The 22,151-nt window shown below is 60.0% G+C and overlaps 1 protein-coding gene across 1 annotated transcript in view; it reads right to left on the bottom strand.

Annotated features, from left to right (window-relative positions):
* COL18A1 (collagen type XVIII alpha 1 chain) overlaps positions 1 to 22,151 on the bottom strand; it is a 92,476-nt gene that overhangs the window by 19,412 nt on the left and 50,913 nt on the right. The window contains exons 2-14 of the mRNA XM_024758235.1: positions 16,955 to 17,502; positions 10,056 to 10,145; positions 9,232 to 9,291; positions 7,118 to 7,247; positions 4,702 to 4,778; positions 4,158 to 4,334; positions 3,808 to 3,834; positions 2,626 to 2,688; positions 2,453 to 2,539; positions 2,093 to 2,146; positions 1,780 to 1,938; positions 899 to 961; positions 3 to 29 (exon numbers count right to left, since the gene is read on the bottom strand). Coding sequence (XP_024614003.1) covers positions 3 to 29; positions 899 to 961; positions 1,780 to 1,938; positions 2,093 to 2,146; positions 2,453 to 2,539; positions 2,626 to 2,688; positions 3,808 to 3,834; positions 4,158 to 4,334; positions 4,702 to 4,778; positions 7,118 to 7,247; positions 9,232 to 9,291; positions 10,056 to 10,145; positions 16,955 to 17,491 — 1,551 coding nt within the window. The 5' untranslated portion in view covers positions 17,492 to 17,502. The remainder of the gene's footprint in view (positions 1 to 2; positions 30 to 898; positions 962 to 1,779; positions 1,939 to 2,092; positions 2,147 to 2,452; positions 2,540 to 2,625; positions 2,689 to 3,807; positions 3,835 to 4,157; positions 4,335 to 4,701; positions 4,779 to 7,117; positions 7,248 to 9,231; positions 9,292 to 10,055; positions 10,146 to 16,954; positions 17,503 to 22,151) is intronic.

Raw genomic sequence — 22,151 nt, 5'->3', positions numbered from 1 at the left:
ACCTTGGGTCCTGGGGCGCCCGCCTCGCCCTGCGGGAGAAGAGAACAGTTACTACACAATCGGACCAGGGTGCAGGCAGTAAGAGAGAGCAGACAGCGTCTCACTTGCTTTATCCCGGCCCATGAGGTCAAGTTTTCCCCTTGTACCAACTACCTCTAAAACTCCAAGTGTCTCCTCTTGGCCCTGGCGCACCCCTGACTGTTTCCACCATCACCCCTGTTTCCGATGGGGATGGAGGCTCCTGGGAGGCTCAGCCGTGGAGGGGGCAGGGCTGACCTCGCTGAGCGGCAACCCTCGCCCCCCGCCCCCCCTGGAACCAGGAGGAGAGTCCCTCTAGCTCAACGGCTGCAAAGCAGCAAGCTAGGAGCACAAACGGTTCCCTTAAAACTGGCCTCCTCTGCTGAGCCCCAAACAGCCAGGTTCTCGCTGAAAGATCACAGGGAAGTATCATCTCCAGGTGACTGTGGGCATCTCCCGTGGTCCACCCCCGAAAAACCACATGGAAACCACGGGCCCCGGTTACAGGTGTGTGCAGCCTTGAAAGTTTCTCCGTTATCAATGCAACCAAAACGGAAACTAGAAATAAAATGTCCAAATCAAGTAAAGCGTCGATATTCTTCAAAACCATTAGGCCAATTGTCATCACGGAGAAACAGCATCACGTAGCGAAGTCCTGGACTTTTACAGGAGCCCCAGCGGCCGGTTCTGAGCCAGCGTGGGAAGCCCAGGGTTCCCCGGCTGTCCGGCCGAGAAGACGGCAGCTCCCTGTTGAGTTAAAGCCGTCACCGCCCTGCCCTGTGGCATTTCTCCTCTGCTGACCCGGGGCCACACCACCCAAATACCCACACGCCACGGCGCTAGGTCAGATCCGCCCTGGACGCCGGGGGGAGTGACTTACAAGGCTGCCTTTCTGGCCGGTCTGTCCTGGTTGCCCATCTTTTCCTGGAGGACCTGGGGGTCCCTGGGGAGAGAAGAGCAGAGTGTGAGGCCAGATGGACAATGATTTGGGTTAGCAGAAGACCATCTGTGCATCCGGCACCCGAAACACTCCCGGGACACGGCCCAGAGTCCCACGGCTCACGGGAGACCCACCCACGTGCACGGTCAAGGGCGTCGGACAGCTCTGTTCGGGTTTTTATGTCTTTCTTCCCCCTTTTTAGTTTAATTTGAGTTGCCAATCAAATTAGAGAGGATGGGAAGGGCCACCAGCCCCACGGGGAGGGGGTGGCCTCGTGTGCAGAGGTTGGGGCTGGTGACCGGCTGTGGACTCTCAGTAAAGGGTCATCACGCCTTCAGCAGGAAACCGCATGGCCCACGGACTCTGTGTCCCGAGCACGTTTCTGGGTGAAAACCAGGTGCACACCCGTGGTTCCTGGGACCCAACAGCGACACCTCCAGGCACCTGCCAGGCCACAGTGCGGTGTCCCCAGTGCCAGGAGGGGGGCCCGCAGGGCCCAACGTGGGCCCCTCTCAGCCTCCCATCCTCCAGGCATCAGGGCCAACCCCGTCCCACGAGTCACCCCCGAGACGGCCTCAGCAAGGGCAGGGAGGTGAGCAGCTGTCATGTGGGCACCAGCGGCTCGGCAGCCGGAACCACAGGGCTGCCCACACAGGTCCCTCCCACCCGGGGGCCCAAAGACGGGTGCCCCCCCGAAAGGTTTTGTGGGGGGAGGACGGAGGTGGTGAGGGAGGCTTTCACCTAGACGGAGGAAGACCCCACGTTCACTGTCCCCCCGACCCGGACGCGGACACGGGCAGATGAGGGGAGGCGGGCCTTACTGGGGTCCCGGGAAGCCCGGGGGGCCCATCCCGCCCAGGCACTCCGGGAAGGCCTGCGGGTCCGGGGACGTCCGAGCTGTTCATCCCGAAGCGGCCTGGCTCTCCGGGCAGGCCTGGGACGCCAGGGGGCCCAGGTGGGCCGGGGAAGCCTCGAGGGCCCTGGACACGGAAAACACAGAACCGTCACGGCATGCAGCACCGGCCGAAGGATGCCCACTGCCCCCCACCCCGCCAGGCCTCGCCGCCGCCCAACGGGCTCTGCTGGTGCTTGGGGACGTCAGGGCAGCGGCCACCCCGGCCAAGGGTCACTCACGCGGAGGCTCTCCAGGTCACCACCAAACCCGGACCCCTCCATGTCGATGAAGGTCTGAGGGGAGAGGCTGAGTCACCAGAAGCCCAGACGGCCCACCTGTGGTCAGCCGGCAAGGCCGCACCCCTGCGCCGAGCTCCCCCTCGAGCACCGGCCCTTGGCGCTAACTGTGCAGGACTGTCACAGTGACCTCGAGCCCCCCGACCCCCAAGTGAAAACACCCGAGGCAGGGCAGGGACCAAGTGCCCAGGGCCTGCACACGCCCCCGGGAGGCCGGTTCCGGACCCGAGCAGTGTGGCGTCGGAAGCCGAGCACGACCAGAGGCCCCTTAGCTGGGACCTGGGTGGAAGAGGGAGGACTCACCAGCCTGTCAGGTCTGAAGGAGGGTCCGGGTGGCCCCGGAGGCCCTTGGGGTCCTGGGGGTCCCCTCGGCCCAACCCCAGGATCCCCCTGGGAACAGAAGACCCCTGTCACACCGGGGTTCACAGCCCCACCTCGGGTCGCGCCCGCCCCACGCCCAGCCGGTTACCTCTCACCTTCTCGCCCTTGGGGCCCATGTCTCCCGGGGTTCCTGGGAAGCCCTGCGGCCCGGTGTCCCCCTGGAAGCCAGAAGCCAGAAGGCTCGGTCAGGAGTAGGCCCTGTGCCCATCACCGGCCAAGCCACCACCGACACGCGGCTCTGTGCCTACGGAGATGGGGCTGTCATGGGGGCCGCGGGGGGGCACCGCCAACCTCGGAGATGCGAGGCTGCCACCAGGGAGCAGCGGCCTGCAGAGGTGACCTCGGCGTCCCGGGGACACCAGGCCGGAGGGTGGCACCCTGCCTGTCGCGTGTGCTGCGGGAGCGCTGAGGAAAGGAGTGCCTCCGTGGGTGCTGCCTGGGTGAATGGGTGGAGGCCGCGCGGCCGAAACGGCCCTCTATGTGTTTGAGCGTCCGCACACAGGGCGCGTCGACTCGAGGCCCCAGCGCACCCCGATCCAGGAGCTGGCTAATCCAGTCGCCGGACCCTGGATCCCACACGTGCACACACGCACCGTGCTCCCCAGAGGCTCCCCGCAACGACTGCGCCAAGCTTGGTCCTCAAGCGCAAAGAGGCCGATGAAGGACAGGCTGAGTCCACATGAAACGTCCCCGCCGTCCTCCCTGACGTCCCCCCGGGCGTCTGCCGTGTCTCCGCTCAGTCCTGAGAGCCTCCCTCCCTGCCTTCCCGTCACCATTTGTGGGTCTGCCGTTTCCCAAATCTTTATTTGAACCCTCTTGTGTCATTTTATTCTTTTATTATCAAAGAATAGCATTTGTTGATCTTTAAAAATCCAAACTGTCTTAAGATAGAAGCTGTCTTATCCACCGTGACGGCTGACGAGCCTGTGTTTTCTCCTGCGAGCGTCTCTCCTCTTCTCTACGTGCTGTGTCCCCACTGCCCCGCCCACCCCTAACTTCACGCTGCTCCTCTCTCACCTCTAAGAATCTGGAAGCTTTACTTTCACTTCTTTCCTGGTAGCCTAAACGTCTCAATACACATGCATAACTTTATATTTTTCTATCAACCGTTAGACTTATATTTTCTTAACAAAAGTTGCATTTTGAAAATGGCTTCATTTTTAAATCTCTTCAGCTTGTTGAGCTTGAAAACAGTCACTGGGTGGGAAAGAGGGGGAGCCTGGGGACTCATGCCAACGGCACAGATCACACAGGTTCCGAGAGAAAAGGCAACTTACAGGTTTCCCATCTTCGCCAGGATCACCCTGGAAAGTGTGAGAGAAACCATCAGTGACAGAAAATCACACCTGACCCCACCTCATGCTGAACGTGGAAATGGACCCCTGTCCCACCAACCCCTCTGCTCCCACGAGAGGGTGGCTCTCTGCACGGGGCTGGAGAACCTTCCGTCCAGGGCACTGTGGCCGCGTCCTTGCCCGCGGCCCTGGGCTGGCTCTGCCTGCCCCCCGGCTACCCTCCCGCTGCACCCAGGGAAGGAAGTGGCCGTCCGGAGCCCCAGGACCCTGCTGCCCTCTCCCCTCTGGCCAAGCCCCCACCCCCGGCTGGACGAAGCGGAGACAGTACTCACGGGCTCGCCATCCCTTCCGGGGGCGCCATCCTTCCCCGGGGGCCCCGGGGGTCCCTGCGGCCCAGGAACGGGCTGTGCATCGGGGCTCTGCACGGCCGGCCCTGAGGGACCCTGGGGACCGACCGGGCCAGGGGGACCCTGAGCGCCTGGTTCTCCTTTCTGCCCCTTCAGGCCTTGCTGGGGACGAAGAGGAGAGGGTACAGGCTGGGACGGGGGCACACACGCTCGCCTGCGTCCTGGGCCGGGCCCGGGATCACACAGCGGCGAGGGGGGGCACAGACAAGACAGGCGCAGGGGACAGGCAAGGGGACATGCTTGTGGACGCACACGGGGCCGGCATGGTGGTGCCAGGACGCCCAGCGTCCCCTACACCCGCCCTAGTGCTCTGGCTGGGAAGCGTCCCCAGCCGTGGACACCCAGTGCTGCTGGCGCCCGCGGGTTCAAGGGGGCACAGAGGACGGCCGGGAGCCCCAGAACTCTGTCAGGGTCCCCGGTGAGCAGAGCAGGGGCTCCGCCTGCTCTGGGGTCCCCGTGGTGACCTCACCTCTTTCAGGCCGCCCCCAGGGCTCCACGCGCCCCTGTCCCACGTGGCGACTGTGCTCAAGCTGGGGAGGGTCTGAGCTGTAGGAGGCAGAGGTGGCCGTCAGACCGTCCCAGGCTGCCCCCGGCCTGGCGCTCAGTCCTGGCCGGGCCCTGAGCCTAGGCTCCAGCTCCGACCCTGCACTCGCATTTCTCCTCCGGTCTGAGGGTCTGCGGCATCCTCGCAACCCTTCCCCCGAGTGCCAGGCGGCGGCACCTGGGAGCGAGGGCCTCCGAGACTCTGGCTCACGTGTAGGAAGTGCAGCACTGTTCTGTGCGGTGACCTAACCCAAGTCTCCCCTCGCGCCCAACCGCGTCCCTGTGGCTTCCTTTTGGGGGATGGTGACGGTGGCGGTTCCAGGACCTGTGGAGGGTCGGTCCACCCACCAAATCCGGCCAAAGCCAGCCTCAGCCCAAGCTGAGGACGGTTCCCACAGAGCTGGGAAAGCAACAAAACGGCACAGAGAAGAGTGCCTGCGACATGGACGCCTGGCCCCAGCACATCATCCTGCATGTCCCCCCGCCCCCCGTCTGCGGGTTTTCCCTCCACTGGGGGCAAGATGGCGCCTCCCCTTTGTGATGGACAGGAATTTGGGGGTGGACTTTGAGGCTGTTCCCCCGAAGCTTTCATCCAATAGCGTCAGCACCACTGAGTCAATTACAAAACGGGATTCAAGCCGCTTTCCAACGTCCCGCTTCCTGAGGGGTCTGTGCCCTTGCGAGGTCCTGATCTCACTCTGACAGTGCCGGGCGCTGAGCTTGGGGGCTGGACAGGACCTAAGTTTCCAGGGTCGCGCAGCTCTGGGGGACGTCCGTGCCTGTTTCCAGAAGAATTCGGGGCCACAACCCCCCACGCCCACCTGCAGCCGCCCCTGGGCTCACCCTGCTCCGTACCTGAGCCGGCGGTGCCTGCTGGGGGCACTGTGGCCTCAGCCAGCCCCATCCCACCCCGCCCCCCGCAGACCCGCCAAATCACAAGTCAGCCACCGGAGGGCACCCCATCCTGCCCCAGGACACCTCCCAGGCCTCTTCCTGACTTAAGGCAAAATTAGAATTCCTGCCTCAGAAACATTTAAAACCGCAAAAATGTCGCTCAGAGAAAGCAAAGGCCTAAATAAGCCAGAGGAGACAGGTCCTGAGTCCGGGGTCAGAAGACAGCATTAGCTGGACACCCAGGCCGGTCCCCACGCTGACCTGCAGCGTCCAAACCCTGGCAGCCCTTCTCGGAGAAACTGACATACGGATCGAAAATTCACACGAGACCGCGAAGCACACAGAACGCCAAAGCAGCTCCGTAAATGCAGCGCGAGGCTGGAGGCCGCACACCACCTGAGCCCAGGCTGATCATAAAGCCAAGCGATCGGGACCGTGTGGAACAGCTGTGAAGACGGGGACACAGGGGCCGCAACGGAGCAGAGTCCAGACAGACTGGCACACACGCACAGCTGCTCTCAGCAAAGGCCCCGGGCAACGCAGAGGCAAAGCACACTCCTTCCAACAAACGTGCTGGAACCACATACGAGAACCACGTCCTGTGCATCGCAGGCCTGAGTGAAAACCTAGGACTGGGCCGGCTTCTCAGACGTGACACCAACACCGAGACCCATAAACAACAAACTGATAACTCCAATTTCATCCAAGTTAAAACCCTGTGCTCTTCTAAGTCACTATTAACAAAATGCATAAGCCGCAGACTGAGAGGATATCTGACAAAGGAGTTGTGTACAGAAGATAAAAGCTCTCAGAAGTCGATAACAGGAAAACAAACGGCCCGTTAAAATCCGGGCATGAGACTGGAACAGATTTTTATTAAAGAAGATAAGGGAATAGCAACTGAAGGGAGACGTGGGCCCTGTGGCAAGCAGCAACCTTCGTGGGCACCGGCACGTGGCCACGGGCAGCTGGGCACAAAGACACGGTCCACTTCCCAGGGTGGCCCGGGCGTCCGAGCCTGTGCACCCTCTGGGCTGCACGTGGGGGGAGTCCCTGAGCCCCCAAATGCTGCCCTACTTTGCAGAGGGCCTGAGCAGAGGCACCTCTGCGCCTCTTCCCCAAAAACCAGCTCTCACATCCTCCTGGTGACCCCGCTGTCCCCAGGCTGGGAAGTAGCAGCACCCTTGGGATGGTCCCACAAATCCCTCAGGAGCAGCAGAAAGTGAGAAACAAAACACAGGAGAGACCACGTCCACGGAGCAGCTGAGGACCCGCAGCCGGGGCAGCGAGGGGGCGGGGCAGGCACGGGCCCTCCCCAGCGGGGCGTGCGTGTGACGGACGGGAGCCCCTCCTCTGCCACACGGACACAGACACGCGCTGGGCGCACACACTGAATGCACACGCACACCCCACTGACAGACACTCACACCACCCCAGCAAAGCTTTACCTCCTAACGAAGACACCGTGGTCTCCTCCTCGATTTCCTCAGTTCTGAAATCTTCCTGGCTGCCCACTCCAGCCAAGGGTGGAGAAGTGACTGGAGGGGCCTCGGGCAGCCCGGGTCCCAGGGGTGCGCCCTGGGGTGAGAGTGGGAAGCAGCTCTATTATTCAGCGACGCGTGTGGCCCGTGAGCGCTGGCAAAGCTGTCAGGTTTACATGCGTTCGGTTGTAAAATGAGATGTTTATGGACTGCAGGGAAGTTATTCTTAAGCCACCAGAGACTCCGTCACAGACAGGAAGAAGCTCTGGCCCCTCCAGAGCCATTTTCTCCTGGAAACTCTGTCACAGACAGGAAGAGGCTCTAGGCCCCTCCGGAGCCATTTTCTCCTGGACAGCTCAGGGGATGGGGGTCTCCTCGCCCTGCAAGTCGGCAAGTCCCCAAACCGCCACACCTGGAGGGATGGCTGAGCGCCGGCCCTCCCCCGCCCCCTGCAGGGCCCAGGACGGCCCCTCAGAGACTCAGGGAGCCCCAGTTCCTGCCTGTGGTCTGGACAGTGACGGGCACGTAGCCATCCCCATGTTGGACGCCCACAGAGGGAGGGAGCCTCTGCGTTCACTGCACGGGGGGAGGGGTGGCCCTGCTCTGTAAGCCCACTTCCCTGTCCCCAGAGGCACCCGGAGCTGCGAGGACGAGGGCACAGGCGCAGTGAAGACGCTTCCCGTGACCAGCCGTCCACACCTGGCACGAGCTCCCCGGCAACAGTGCTCGGGAGATGGTGCTGGTCTAGGTGCCCGGGACGGCACGCCTGTGAGGCCTGTCCAAGGGCTCCCCCACTGCCCGGTGGGCAAGCGGCACCTGGTGCTGGACACCAGGACTCCCCCCTACAGCCACAACCCTCCGATATGGGGAGGGTCCCCAGGGACCCGGAGCTGGTCAGCCGCTGACACCCCAGACCCCGTGGGCGAGGGAGAGCGGAGGCACGGAGGACCATGGAGAGTGCGCAGGGGGTGCTGAGAGGGCGAGGGTGCCCTGGACCAGGCTGGGCCCCGCACAGAGGCTTCCCCACGGCCCCTCATCCCTCCCATACTGCGGCCTCGGCCAGATTTTCTGAAGCAGGAGCTGGCAGGGATGGCTTCCTAGTTAGCGCACTGCAGGCCAGATGACTCTTTCCACCTCTGGCTGCCCCCGCCTCCAGTCTGTTAAGAGAGGCCCCGTGGGGCTTCCCTGGTGGTGCAGTGGTTGAGAGTCCGCCTGCCGATGCAGGGGACACGGGTTCGTGCCCCGGTCCGGGAAGATCCCACATGCCGCGAAGCGGCTGGGCCCGTGAGCCATGGCCGCTGAGCCTGTGCGTCCGGAGCCTGTGCTCCGCAACGGGAGAGGCCGCAGCAGTGAGAGGCCCGCGTACCGCAAAAAAAAAAAAAGAGAGGTCCCGTGGCTGCAGCGCTTCACGCCTTGGCACCGGCACAGTGGGGACGCCGCCGTCACTGCAGTTTGTGCCCAGGGCCCCTGGGTGGAGATGGCTGAGGAGTGGACGGGCCACATGACCCCCAGCAGGGCCAGCGTGGGCAGCACCCTCTGACACCCTCCAGGGAGCGGCCGGGCGCCAGAGCTAGCGTGGCTCCCCGAGAGCTGCCCTGGCCAGTGCAGGGAGTCCCGGCGTCCCTGGCATGCGGGGGACCGCCAACCGTCCACCCCAGGGCAGCTCAGCACTCCGTCCCATCATGGCCCCGCAACACCCAAGCCCTAAGAGGAGGCGATCTGTCCAAACAGGAGAAGGCAATGTCCCTGTCACGCCTGAGACAAACCCAGCCCTGTGTGTAGCTTTGGGCCGTGTGGGCTACAGAGCGGGGTTGGCCCCTTAGTCCCTTACGGCCCCACAAGCTGACAGGAGACGCAAACAGATGCCAAGGTCATTCAGACAACCGCACGAGGTCTGGACCAGACACCGGATTCGAGAGAACATTCCCCCCAGAGGAGGCTCAGCCAGAAGGTGCACCGGCCACTCAGCCAGAGCTCTAGTCCCCCGTCTCCAGCGGGAATTTGTCTTGGCCGCCCAGGGAGCCCTTAGGATTCACACACGCGTGTCCCCGACACCCCACCCTGAGGGCCCCGGCACTCACCAACTCCTCCCCGATACGCTCCCAGGTCTCCGCAAGCCCGCTGCCCAAGTCTCCTGACGCCTGCAGGGTTGACAGGAAACAAGCCAGTGACCAAAACCCCCCCAGCCCCCCGGGAGCTCGGGGCGGGGGGAGAGGGCGGGCTGGGTGTGGGGGTCAGGGTGGTCCTCGACAGGGCACATGTCCATCAGACCACTTAGAACGAAGGGCCCGTGGGAAGCGAGCTCAGCGACTGGCCGGACACACAGACCCGCACGAAACGCATTCCTTCCTCTCGACGGGTCATCCTGTCCCGGGACGCTGTCCTGGGAAACGGCCAGGGACCCTCGGGGGCTGGGACTCAGCGTGAAGGTCATGCCCCCTCTCGCCTGCCCTGCTCCCTGCACACGGCTGAGACCTGGGTTTGCCCTGGGGACACAGGTCTCCTGCCCGTCTGTCCTTCACACACCAGAAGTGGTGTGCTTTCTGCCTTAGGTGCCACGGGACAGTGTGCACGCACACACAGACACACATTTTTTGCTCTGGTGACTACTAGTGACTCTATCGCCAACTGGCTATTCTAGGGGTGATTTTTAACCTTTAGGTTCTGTAAGTGTTTCTGTGTGGGAAGTTCTAGGCAAGGGAGGTTCTTTCTCAGGTTACAGGTAGATAGAAACGTAATCCCAAGTAACATCGACCCAAAGTGGCATCTTGCAAAAGAGACCTTTCTGGCCCCGTTACTTTGGGTTTCCAGGCGAGGCCACCCCACTCCCAGCCTTGAGTCCCTCCTCCCACAAGGTGGGGGTGGGGACGGAGCCCCTGCCTGAGCCCGGGCAGCGGCCACTCACCCTATCGTCATCGTCCTTCTCATCCTCATCCAGGCAGTGCAGGGGGCTCACCTGCGGGTCCTCACGCAGCCTCAGGTCCGAGATCAGGCCCTGCACAGAGGGGAAGGTCAACAGAGGTCCCAAGGCAGGAGGCCCAGGGTGCAGGGAGACCCTGACTCAAGCTGCAGCCAGCTCGGAGCCTGACACGTCTGAGGCCAATTCCAGGGGTGGCACCACAGCGGGGGATGCCACAGCGGGGGACGCCACAGAGGGTGGCATCACTCCCTCCCTCCTTCGCTCTTTAGCATGAATGCTGATCACCCGCTCGCAGGCTCCGCGCTCCCTCCGTGGCCCCAGCCCCACACTAGGTGCCAGGACACAGCACAGACACATCTCTCGGGTCCCAGTGCAGAGAACAGGTCAGCAGTGTGCATTGTCCTTGGAGGTGGTGTCCCCTCGGGGCACGAGGCAGGCGGCACTGGCCGGGGGGAGGTCAGGGCAGCAGGCACGGAGAAGATGCGGGACCCCTGCTCCTACAGAAAGCCCAACGCTGGGGCAGGGCCACCACCAGCTGGAACGGCACGATGGCCGAGGACCTCAGCCTGGCTGCGCCGGGGACTTTGCCATGAGGTCTCCTGTTCCCCAGAGGGTGACACAACCACAGGTTCTGAATCGCGGCCGAGATCTCAGAGACACGTGCGTGAGGCCGCTGGACCCCGGGCCTTTGGTGCTCTTTCTAGAAGCCTTCCCTGTCTGGGAGTTATGAGTATTTACACACGCTTGCCTGGTATTTCTTTTGTTTTCATTTTAATCCACGGGATTTATCAGTGCATCTTCTCCGGAATAGAGACCACGTTTCATCAAGTCTAAGACGCACACTTTCACAGCTCTTAATTCAGACCAGCTTAGGTCAGGAGCAGGCAAACTTTCTCAGTCAAGGGCCAGATGGTGCATATTTCCAGGTCTTTGCTGCCGCTGCTCTGCGGCTGTGTCGGGAAGCCGACCACAGACGGCTGGTGGACGCTGGACGCAGCTGCTCCCACCAGACCGTACAGGACACTGAAACACTCACACCTCACAAAGTACTCGTCTTCTTTTGGTTTTCGCAGCCACTTAAACATGCAGAAGCCTTTCTAGTCGTGGGCTGTATTAAAATAGGCAGCGGGCAGGATGTCCTCAGGCCGTGTGCCGACCGGTCAGGTTACTGTTTACCCCCTAAGTGCCCTTCACACTCCCTTTATCACTGATCCCCCGTCTCACGGCCATCCTGCTCCACGCGTGACCACAAGCGTGTCCCCATGAGCCCTTGCCTGAGGGCTCCACGCCTCTCTCTGGGCCCAGCTCAGGCCACCTCCTCCAGGAAGCCCCACGGACTCCCTCCCAAGGACCAGCACCTCCGGACCCCAGTTCTGCCTGGCTCCACACTCCCCCTGGCACCTCCACTCCCACTGGTGGGACACCCCACCTCCCTGCGTGTGTGTTTGTGTGTACACATCGCGTGTGTCACACGCACGTGTATGTGCACGCGTAGACGTGAGCGTACAAGTGTGTCGCGCAGGTACGCGCATCATTGTGTGTGAGCGTGCATACGTGGGTGTGCCTGTTCAGGCGAATGAGGTCAGCTGGCCCAGGTGGGGGGCTGAGGGAGAGCCCCACAGCCCCCAGTTACACGAGGTCCTCATGTCTCCAACACAACTCCCAGCCAGGCCTGCGAGGGGGGGGGGGCGGAGGCCAAAGACACAGGCGGAGAGGAGGTGCGGGCGGGGGGTTTCAGCTCCGCAGCGCACGTGGACCGCCTTCCCCTGCATCGGCAGGGGGGCACTCCCCCCCCACCCCCCCCCCGGCGGGGGCCGGGGGGGGGGGGGGGGGCGGAGGCCAAAGACACAGGCGGAGAGGAGGTGCGGGCGGGGGGTTTCAGCTCCGCAGCGCACGTGGACCGCCCCCCTTTCTCAAGTGAGCACGGGGGCTGGCCTCAGGGGCGGTGGGCCCTGCTCGGGGCTCCCAAAACTGCCGCGGCCTCACCAGCCGACGGGGGCACCAAGTCGCCGACAATGGCGTCCTGTCGCTGGTTGATCTCCGAAGGTGGCGAGAACAGCGTCCATTGGTGGGAGCACGGGCCATGTTCACTGTTTTCCCCACCTGACCGCAGCTCATTTCAGAAGCTCTAAGGCAGAAGTGCCCGTGGCTTCGTGGCCAAGGCCCATCCTGCCTGGCGAGCCCCTCCTGCAGCTCCGACCCTCACACCATGGCAGGAGGCTGCACGCTTCTCACAGTCAGGATGACCAGCGGTTCCAGAAGGTTCTGCAGGACGGCCTGGCGCGGACCAGCGCCTGCCTGGTGATGTCTGGGCCTCCAGGGGAAGCCGACAGACCACAGGGCTGGGGGGCAGGGGTCGCGGTCAGCACTGCCGTCCAGGAGCCTGTCCCCTGGCAGGCGGGAGGGAGGTGGCAGCGTCTTCCCGGAAGTGACCGGGCATGTGGAGCGCCGCCTCCCTCAGTCTGAGGTTAGCCCATTGCTTCAGCTGGACCAGCGCAGACACCTGTGTCCAAAGCTGAGTCCAGCTTTTCTGCCCTTCACATCCAGCTCCATCCTTGCCTCCCCTGGGTCCCCCGTCACCGGCCCCCTGAGAGCAGAAAGCCACGGTCTTCTCTGGAGCCTTGAACCAGCCTGCAGAATCCCCGCAAGGCCCACAGTCAGGGTGGAGCTGGCTCCTTCTCACGGCAGCCATTGGGGACCTGAGGCTGTGTCCAGGGCTGGAGATCACTGGCGGGACACAGGATGGCCTGACTGACCACGGGACTGTGTAGGCATCGGGGTCCCTGGGCCCTACGGGCAGAACCTGGTTGTGGGTAGAGGAGAGTCTGTGAGGGGCTGGCGGCCTGCAGACCACCCAGGGTTGGAGCTCCGGTCTGAAGAGGGACGTTCCACCCAGCCGTGATGAGGGGATTCGGCCATACTGTTCCCCGCTGGAATCCTGAGATGCTCCAACCACCAGGGAGGGCGGTGAGCTGCTGGGAGGGGCGTGTGGAGGGTCTGTGTGTGGGAGGGCACACGTGTGTGCATGCACGGGGCTTGGTCACTGGGCTCGGGTCAGTGGCAGGAGCATGTTGGGGATGGAAATTCTCGGCCCACCCACAGCCCTGCTGGAGGAGGGACAGGGCGTCTCCAGGCGACAGAGAATCACGCCAGGGGCGGCACGAGGGGCCAGACGTTCCATTTCTAGAAAGCCACACTCTGAACGGCGCTGGGGGCACTTCGTGTGTGACAGCGATGCGGGAAGGTCACGAGGCTCCCGGCAGGCAGAGGGCGTCTGGGCGTGACCGTCCCCACACGGACGCTGTCCCGTGAGGCGAGGGTCCCCACACCAGCCGGCATCAGGCCAGCCGGGAGGAACGGGGAGCAGGACACGCCCGAGGCCATGCTCAGCTGGGAAGACGCCAGCAGCACAAAGGCCACAAGACCCGCTGCACACACTGGACGGACTTGCAAGCAGAGGTTGTGAAATCCAGACCGTTTGAAATCTGTCCTGTTGCTGCTTCACTAGGGCCACTGGGCTTAGAGTTGTGTGCAGACGACCAGAGCCCCACGCCGTGAGAGCGCGTCCCTAGTCACTGGTGCTGGGTCCATGTCCCTGGGACCCCAACTCCGGGCACCCCAGCGTTCTCCAGGGGGCCTCCCACACCCCTGAGGGGTGTCTGCTCCATCTGGAAGGGCCGTGTCCCGGCCCAGGGCAGTGCGGCTGAGCGAGCCTGGACAGGGGGTGGGTGGGCCGCAGCCCTCCTGGGCCTGCTTCGCCCGTCCTCACCCCCGGCCCCTCCCTCCTCCGCTGGCTGACCCCCAGGTTGCCTGGTCCCTTGTCACCTACCCCGGCTGTCTCTGTGATTGGCCCACACCACCACCGTCCCATGTCCCGTATGTCCTGAACTGAGTGGCTTCTGACCAGCTTCCTGTACCAAGCCCCAACTCCTCAACCATTTGCGTCAAATTCTATTACAAGGAACTCTCTCCCCATTTCTCCATTTCGTGAAGTCAGGGAATTGCGTGACTGCTGCAGGACTGTGACCAGTTACAGCACGGGTCCAGGTCCGTTCAGATGACTGACAGAGGAGTATTGGGAGAAGCTGGTGACAGTGACCTCTGGTGCCCCGAGCTGTCCCTCAGTCAGGGGCAGCAGGTCTGGTGTGGCTGGACTTGGGGGCCACAGCGAGAAGACTAAGGGGTGTCAGAGGATGCCAGCACTTTCCCTGCCCGCAGTGCTCCATCCTTGGGGCCAAGCCTACCCAAACCTAGCGTGGCTGGTGGGCACCCTCTTGGCTTCAGTGGGCCAGTCACTTATTCCTTATATAACGTGGCCAACAAAGCCGCCCGCTGAGGAAAATTCACAGCCTCCAGTGCCCTCATCATAGAACAAAAGCAGTGAATGTTCAACACGAGGTGCACAGCTGGGCCGTGTCTCTTGTTCCCAAGCACAGTCTTGCCCTGGCCCAGTACCAGTTTCGGACGAGGGTCCCAGGAGGTCTGAAAAAACAGATGACTAAACCTCAACAGAAACCTGGGTAAAGAGGAAGGTGGCTTCATAAAGAGAAAAGCCAACGGGAATGAGAAAACAGGAACACTTTCAACAAAGAGAGATTAAGTCGAGAAAATTCAACTACATAGTGTTTGAAATAGTTAAAAAAAAAAAGAATGAGGTCAATAACCACTGAAAAAGAATTGGAAGTAACATTTTAAGCGGAATGCTGCAACAACTGGGTGGAATTGGGGATTTCCCAAGAACTACTTATTACAAAATAAGCTGAAGAATAAGAATGAACGTGAAAGACCAAGGACGTTCCTAACTTTTGTGATGGGAGAAAACAACAAAGGGTCTGCAAGGACCTCAGGAGGGGGGCCGGGCTGAGTGCTGGGTGGTCGGCGAGGGGCTGAGCACCCTGATCCGGAGACCATCGGTGGGGACACCCTGGCTCATTCCGCACCCGAAGCTCTGTGCTCATCTGGGCCAAGTCTTCGCATTCACACGTGTGAGTGATGTTTCCCCAGGAGTCTGAATTCAGAAAGGCTGACAAACCCTGTCCTAAACCCATCTTGTCTACTCCTCCCCCCAGACAACACGCTTCACCTCTCACTTGGCTGGAGTCTGATCAAACTCCCAGAGAGAGATTCCTGGAACTGGAGTCCGAGGGGACAGAGAAGCCACACCACACTGGACCCAGCTGGAAGTGGCATGTTACAGCAGGGGGAGGGGCAGCACCCTAACCCTGGTAAGCAGGGCTCCAGACAGAGCCGGACAGTCCCCTCTGCTTCTGTCTCTCTAATCTTCAAAGATTTTTCTGGGTGTCTATTCCAGGCCAGATTTAACCACATAAACACTTTAAATATCCCAATGGTTAAAAACAATGACTAGGTGAAAAGGCAAAGGAAAAACTGGGAAATAAAATCTGCAGCGTATAAAACAAATGATCAGTGTCTTACACACATAAAGAGTTCATATAAACCAATAAGAAACAACTGAAGCCATTAAAACAAAGATGCAAAGGACATAAACGGGCTAGTTACGAGAAAAAATACAAATATCCAGTAAACACAGGCAACGTTAAAGTTTGTTTTCACTCACAACTAAGAAATGCAAATTAAAACACCCAGACACTGTTTGCCTACGTATGTAACTGGCAAGTGTGTTTTGCACAGATGACCCCAGCCTGGTGAGCCCCTCTGGCTGTCCTCGATGCAGGAAGGTGGTGACCTCTGTTAGCACCGTGAGACAGGCAACCCATCCCCACCAGCACCTGAGCAACTTTTCTTTTAAAGTGTTAAAGAAACACGGAACTTATGGGAGAGATCTCCGTCTAGAAAAGCGTGGGAAGGCTTACGACTCGCCAGTCTACACAGCCCCTCCCTAGATAGAACGGCTCTCTCCAACTTCTCTCCAGTTAAACAAGTTTGAGGATCAAAATGAAAACACGAAGAGGCCCAGTCTGGTATCAAAGTCCTGCTGGCTCCCAGACCCCACGGGTGAAAGTTCCTGCCAAAGGTGAAAGGTCAGCTTTCAGAACCGAGTCACCAGGACTTAGAACAACTTTAACCAAGCAGCCTTTGTCTGGGCAATAATTAACTTTCTGTCCCCTGGGGACACATCCCCCATCGGCACACACAGGGACCCCTGTCTGGACCACCGGGCGGGGCGAGCCAGCTGCAGAGTGGCTGCAATGTTAGAATTCAGGGACTTGTGGGTCGGCGCCTGCTGGGGGTGCCCACGCACTGCTTCCAGGAGGCGGGCTCCAGCTAAAGGTTCCAAGAACTGCGAGGACTGAGGGCCCAGGAGAAAGACCCCACTAGGATCTGGGATCTACCTCCTGCCAGAAGTGAAGGCCAGGGCCAGGCCTAGGGGAAGGGGCTTCCTGGGGACATGGTAGAGACTGCCATATGCCGGTCACCGCTGGGGAAATTCTGTCCATGCTGCTCTGAAGCGGAGGCCTGCCCTGGGCTCACCGGCCATGGGGCCACTGCGCAGTTTGGCACAAATAATAACCAGCACAATGAATGTTGGTGCGTGGCAGGAACCCCTGGCCCACACTCAGCGCTCCACTGCCGTCTTGAAATTCTTAATTTTCACTGTGTGTGGTCTGCTGCTGGGCCTGGACAAAGCCCCCGCTCACTGACTGGGGGGGCACCACACCCACGTGTAGACACACATATGCACACATGGGGTGGGGCCCCTGATGGTGGCAGAGGTGGGTATCCAGTGACGAAGGCAGTCCCAGAGCAGCAGGGGAATAAAGCCCAGGGGGAGCTGGGTGGACCAAGGGCCTGCTCCCCCGGGGTTTTCCTGTCCCCGGAGCCCCTGCCGCAGCAGATGGGCAACCATCGTCCCCATCCCCAGCCTGCCCCCTGCCCTGGGTACTGGCGGCCATCGCGGTTACCTGGAACTTGTCAGGGTCTGCTCGGCCGGCCTGGGCCACGAAGAGGCGGACGTCGGGCTCCAGCTGCAGGCCACGTGGGGAGCGCGCCAGGGGCTGGCGCTGGACCTCCTTGCAGTCCACGAAGAGCGCGGCATGCGCGCCGTCCACGGCGACGGCCAGGCGCGTCCAGCGACCGTCCAGCGTGGGCAGCGTGAAGCTGGCGGCCGTGTGTGTGCGGGCGGCACCGGGCTCGGTGTAGAGCAGCTGCACCTGCTGCCAGGCCCCGCGTGCCGCCGCCAGCTTCACGCCCACCAAGACCACCGCCTGCGCCGCGTCCGTGACCGCGAAGAGCACGCCCGCGCGCGCCGAGGCCGGCCGCACGTGCACCAGCAGGGAGAAGTGTTGGAAGAACGTGCTGGGCAGGAGGCTCCGGGCCACCCAGCCATCACCACCCACGTCCGCGCCGAACTTGTAGGCAGGCCCCACGTCGGGGTCGTGCACCAGGGCCACCTGCTGCGGCAGGGGCTCCCCGAGCAGCGGCTGGAGCCCCACCTCCATGACCTGGCTCTCTGTGGAGAGAAAGACAGCAGTGAGGCCGCGCACCCCCAGGGAAACCGAGGCCCGGCTGGCCTCCCGCCCGCCAGCGGGGCACGGCAGCCACCTGCCCGTCCAGGCGCACGCCCGCCCCCACAGGCTTGTTGCTTCCAAGTGGGGCGCAGAGACCCTCCCAAATTAGTGTGGTGGGAGGGGCAGGGGCACAGCCCGCTGGGGACCCCATCCCCCGTTAGCACAAGGAGCCACCACCAGGTGCCAAGGGCTCGAGCCCACCCCTGTTCCCACACTGGAACCACAGGAGGAACGCACCAGACGCTGGTCAAGGTACCCTCACCCACCCCGGCCACTGGTGTAACTTCAAGACATGGAAACGTTACAAAGAAGAGAGAGATGCACACAGGGGGTGCCCTGAGCTGTGTCTATACTAGGAACGTCCCGGAAACGAATTACACTTCGAGGAAGGGAGGCCGTAAAAGGGGCTGCGTTTCTTGGGGGGGCCCTTCTTAGCTGTGGTCTCCATGTCTGCTCACACTTGGTACCGCAAACTCCACCCCCGCCCCCCAGGTTGCTGGGGGTCCTACCAGCTGGTGGCTGCTTCACGGGGCTCCTCACTGCCCAGTGTCCACACCAGGTGCCACACATGACCGCCCGACCTGGACAGGGCTGCCTGATGGACCACCCTGGCCCCCTCCCTCACCGACCATCACACTCTCGGCCCCGCACCGCTCCACCCATCCTCTCAGTTACCCCGCGGGCTTTCGTCCCTCTGCCTCCTCGTGTGGTCAGCGACCCCCCACCAAACGGAGCCCACTCGGCAGCACGGGCCCAGGCTGGGACACGGCCACGGCGCCTGGACCCGCCCGAGCTGTGGGTACAGCAGGGACAGTGCTGTTTCCTGGGCATGTAGGGGCCACTAGTGGCCTGGACTGATGATTGCTGGGACCGGGGGTGTCCAGGGCTGGGGGCGGCAGGGCCCACCTCTCTGTACAGGGGACGTGGTCACTGGCCACCCCAGGATAGGGAAACACCATTGCGAGGAGAGGTCGGTTCACCAGTGGCTTCCCTGAACGCCCACACTGCCGGGCAGAGTGGGGACTTGGAGGCCGTGGTCAGGCCAAGGGCCCCCCCAAGGCCTTTTCTCTCAAGACCCCCCGTGGGGCTTCCCTGGTGGCGCAGTGGTTGGGAGTCCGCCTGCCGGTGCAGGGCACACGGGTTCGTGCCCCGGTCCGGGAGGATCCCACGTGCCGCGGAGCGGCTGGGCCCGTGAGCCATGGCCGCTGAGCCTGCGCGTCCGGAGCCTGTGCTTCGCAACGGGAGAGGCCACAACGGTGAGAGGCCCGCGTACCGCCAAAAAAAAAAAACAAAAGACCCTCATAATCTGGGCGCGGTCTGCCTCCAAAATGAGGTCCATGGGGAGACGCTCTCCTGGGGAGCGGCTGCTGGCGCGTGGGTGTCCCGACCGCGGCGCGGATGAGCCCGCCCGTGTGCACGCAACTATGTGTGCAGGTGACAGTGTGGCTGCGCCAGTGTGTGGTGTGTGTGGTGGGCGCCTGGAGTCTGGCCGGCCCGGAACTTCCTGGGACAAAGCAGAGGGAAGAAAAGCTGGACCCCAACTTCCTAAGACAAGCCGTGCCTTCCACAGAGCACCCTGAGAACAAAATATGAAAAGAGAAGAGACAAGAGGTGCCCACACGAAGACCAGGGCTTTGGGTACCCGCCAGGCTGGTCCCTCCCAGATAGCGGCGTCTCTGTGTGGCCCCGACTTCCCACAATGTGGGCTCCCCCTCAGCCTCACCCTGCCCCTTGCAAGTAAGAACCCTATGCAGATGAGAAGTGGGGAACAGCCAGGGCAGTGCAGACAGCAGCATCCACGGAACAGTGGCCTGGCCTCAGCACCTGCCCAGGGTAAACGGCCCCCCTCACAGGGGCAGGGGATCTTCCCCAATACCCTGGGCTCTGGGAGGCCAGCAGTCACTTCCTGCTCAGAGACAGACACTGCTGTCTACGCAGATGGCGGCTGCTATATGGTCCCTTTGTATCAGAAGTACCCAGGGCCCAAGTGTCCACTCGGGGAGATGCTCTAGGATTAGGAAACAGGACCCTCACCAGCCTGAGTGCCAGTGGCCCCCGTGTCCCAACTCAGCTGCCCCCAAAGTTAAACATGGATGTGCCCCAGCAGCGCCCTTCCTCCCAGGCAGCTAGAACTTTTCCAGATTAATTGAGAACACAAGATGCAGCAGCCGTTGACGTCCTGGGCTGGAAGACAATAGCGTGTTATAGGGACAGCCCAGGGACCCCAGAGATGCATGGGCAGTTCCTTTCCAAAGTTCTCCCATTTCCTCTCCATGAAATTCTCCATGGTTCCATCGGGAGTAGGCCTCCGAATGCCACAGCCCTAAGATCACTGCTCCATTCTCCAGTTACAGGCGTCTTGGGCGGGGGATGTGGCCACACCTCCCTGCAGATCTGGCAGCTGTCGTGCTGGAGGTGCTGGCCTGAGGCGCTGGCCCGAGGCGCTGGCCCAGCTGTCTCGGGAAGGGAACCAGTACCTCTCCAGAGAGCGAGTGCCCAAGCCAAGCTCTGGGAGCTCAGAGGTACGCCTTCGTGGGAACACAGTGGGTGGCAGCTACATAAGCCAGGGCCTCTGGTCTGCCGCACTCACTTCAGATCAAGGAATCGGGGACTTGCTAGTTGAAGACAGTTTTCCCTTTCAGCAAACAGGCCAGCCAGGACCAAGTGGGATTTAGCCCAGGTACTTAAGGTTAGTTCAACATTTGAAGATCAATTAATGGAATCCATCACATCAACAGAATTAAGGAAAACCACATGGTCCTATCATTAGATGCAGAAAAAGCATTTTATAAAATCCAACGCACATTATGATAAAAACTCTTAGTAAACTAGGAATAAAGGTGAACTTCCTCAAGTTGAGAGACTATCTACTAAAAACCTACAGTGAACGTCATACTTAATGGTATACTTAACAGTGAGAAACTTGAAGCTTCCCCGCTAAAACCAGGTACAAGGCAAGGATGCCCCCTCTCACCACTCCTTTTCACCATAATAGCTAATGTCATAAGACCAGAAAAGGAAATAGAAGCACACAGATTGGAAAGGAAGAAATAAAACTGCCAATCTGCAGATGACATGAAAATCCAAATGCAGAAAAGCCAAAACAATTACCCAAAAAATACTCCTGGAACCGCTGACAATGGCAAGCTTGTAGGATATGAGATTAATGTACAACAGTCAACCACTTTCTACATACCAGCAGTGAACGAGTGGAATTTGAAATTAAAAACACAGTACCACTTACATTAGCACCCCCAAGATGAAATATTTATATTTATACCAGGTATAAGTATGACATATATGTATACAAGATCTACATGAGAAAAGCTACAGAACTCCGACAAAAGAAATCAAAGAACTAAATGAATGCAGAGATATCCCATGTTCATGGATAGGAAGACTCAATGCTGTCAAGATATCAGTTCTTCCCAATTTGCTATAGATTCAGTGCAATCCTGATGAAAATCCCAGCAAGTTATTTTGGGGCTATAAACAAGTCAGTTCTGAAGTTTATACAGAGAGGGAAAAGACCAACACACTACTGAAGGAGAAGAACAAATTTGGAGGACTGACAGTGTCTGCCTTTAAGACTTATTATAAGCTACAGGAATCAAGACACTGTGGTATTGGTGCAAGAGAGACAAACAGATCAACGGAACCGAACAGAAAGCCCAGAAATAGACCCACATAAATACAGTCAACTCATCTTTAATTAAAAAATCAAAGGCAATACAATGGGGGAAAGATAGTCTTTTCAACAAATGGTGCTAGAACAACTGGACATCACATGCAAAAAAAAAAAAAAAAAAAACTCACGATGGATCACAGACCTATATGTAAAATGCCAAACTCCTAGAAGATAACACGGGAGAAACTCTTGATGACCTTGGGGCTTGGCAATGACTTTTTAGATACAACACCAAAGGCACAATTCATGAAAGAACTGACAAGCTGGACTTCTGTGCTCCAAAAGACACAGTTACGACAACGAGAAGACAAGCCACAGACTGGGAGAAAAAATTTCAAAACATGCATCAGATAAAGGACTGTTATTCAAAATATATAAAGAGCACTTGAAACTCAACAATGAGAAAATGAACAGCCTGATTAAGAAATGGACGAAAGATCTAGACAGACACCTCAGCAAAGAAGATACACAGATGGCAGTTAAGGACCTGCAAAGATGCTCCACATCAGCTGTCATCAGGAAAATGCAAATTCAAACGACGAGGGAATTCCCTGGCGGTCCAGCGGTTAGGACTCGGCGCTTTCACTGCCGAGGGCACAGGTTCAATCCCTGGTTGGGGAACTAAGATCCCACAAGCCGCGTGGCTCGGCCAAAAAATATATATATAAAAATAAAATAACAATGAGATATCACTGTACACCTGTCAGAGCGGCCAAAATCTGGAATATAGACAACACCAAATGCTGACGAGGCTGTGGAGCAATAGGAACCCTCATCACTGCTGGTGGGAATGCAGATGGTGTGGCTGCTTTGGAAGACAGTCTGGCCGTTTCTTACAAAACTAAACAGACTCTTACCATAGGATCCCGCAATTGCTTTCCTTGGTATTTACCTAAAGGAGCT

This window comes from Neophocaena asiaeorientalis, unplaced genomic scaffold (assembly GCF_003031525.2).
Source record: "Neophocaena asiaeorientalis asiaeorientalis breed wild unplaced genomic scaffold, Neophocaena_asiaeorientalis_V1.1 scaffold45, whole genome shotgun sequence".
NCBI lineage: Eukaryota > Metazoa > Chordata > Mammalia > Artiodactyla > Phocoenidae > Neophocaena > Neophocaena asiaeorientalis.
Note: the sequence above shows the minus strand (reverse complement) of the source record. Positions and strands in the feature narration are given on the sequence as shown.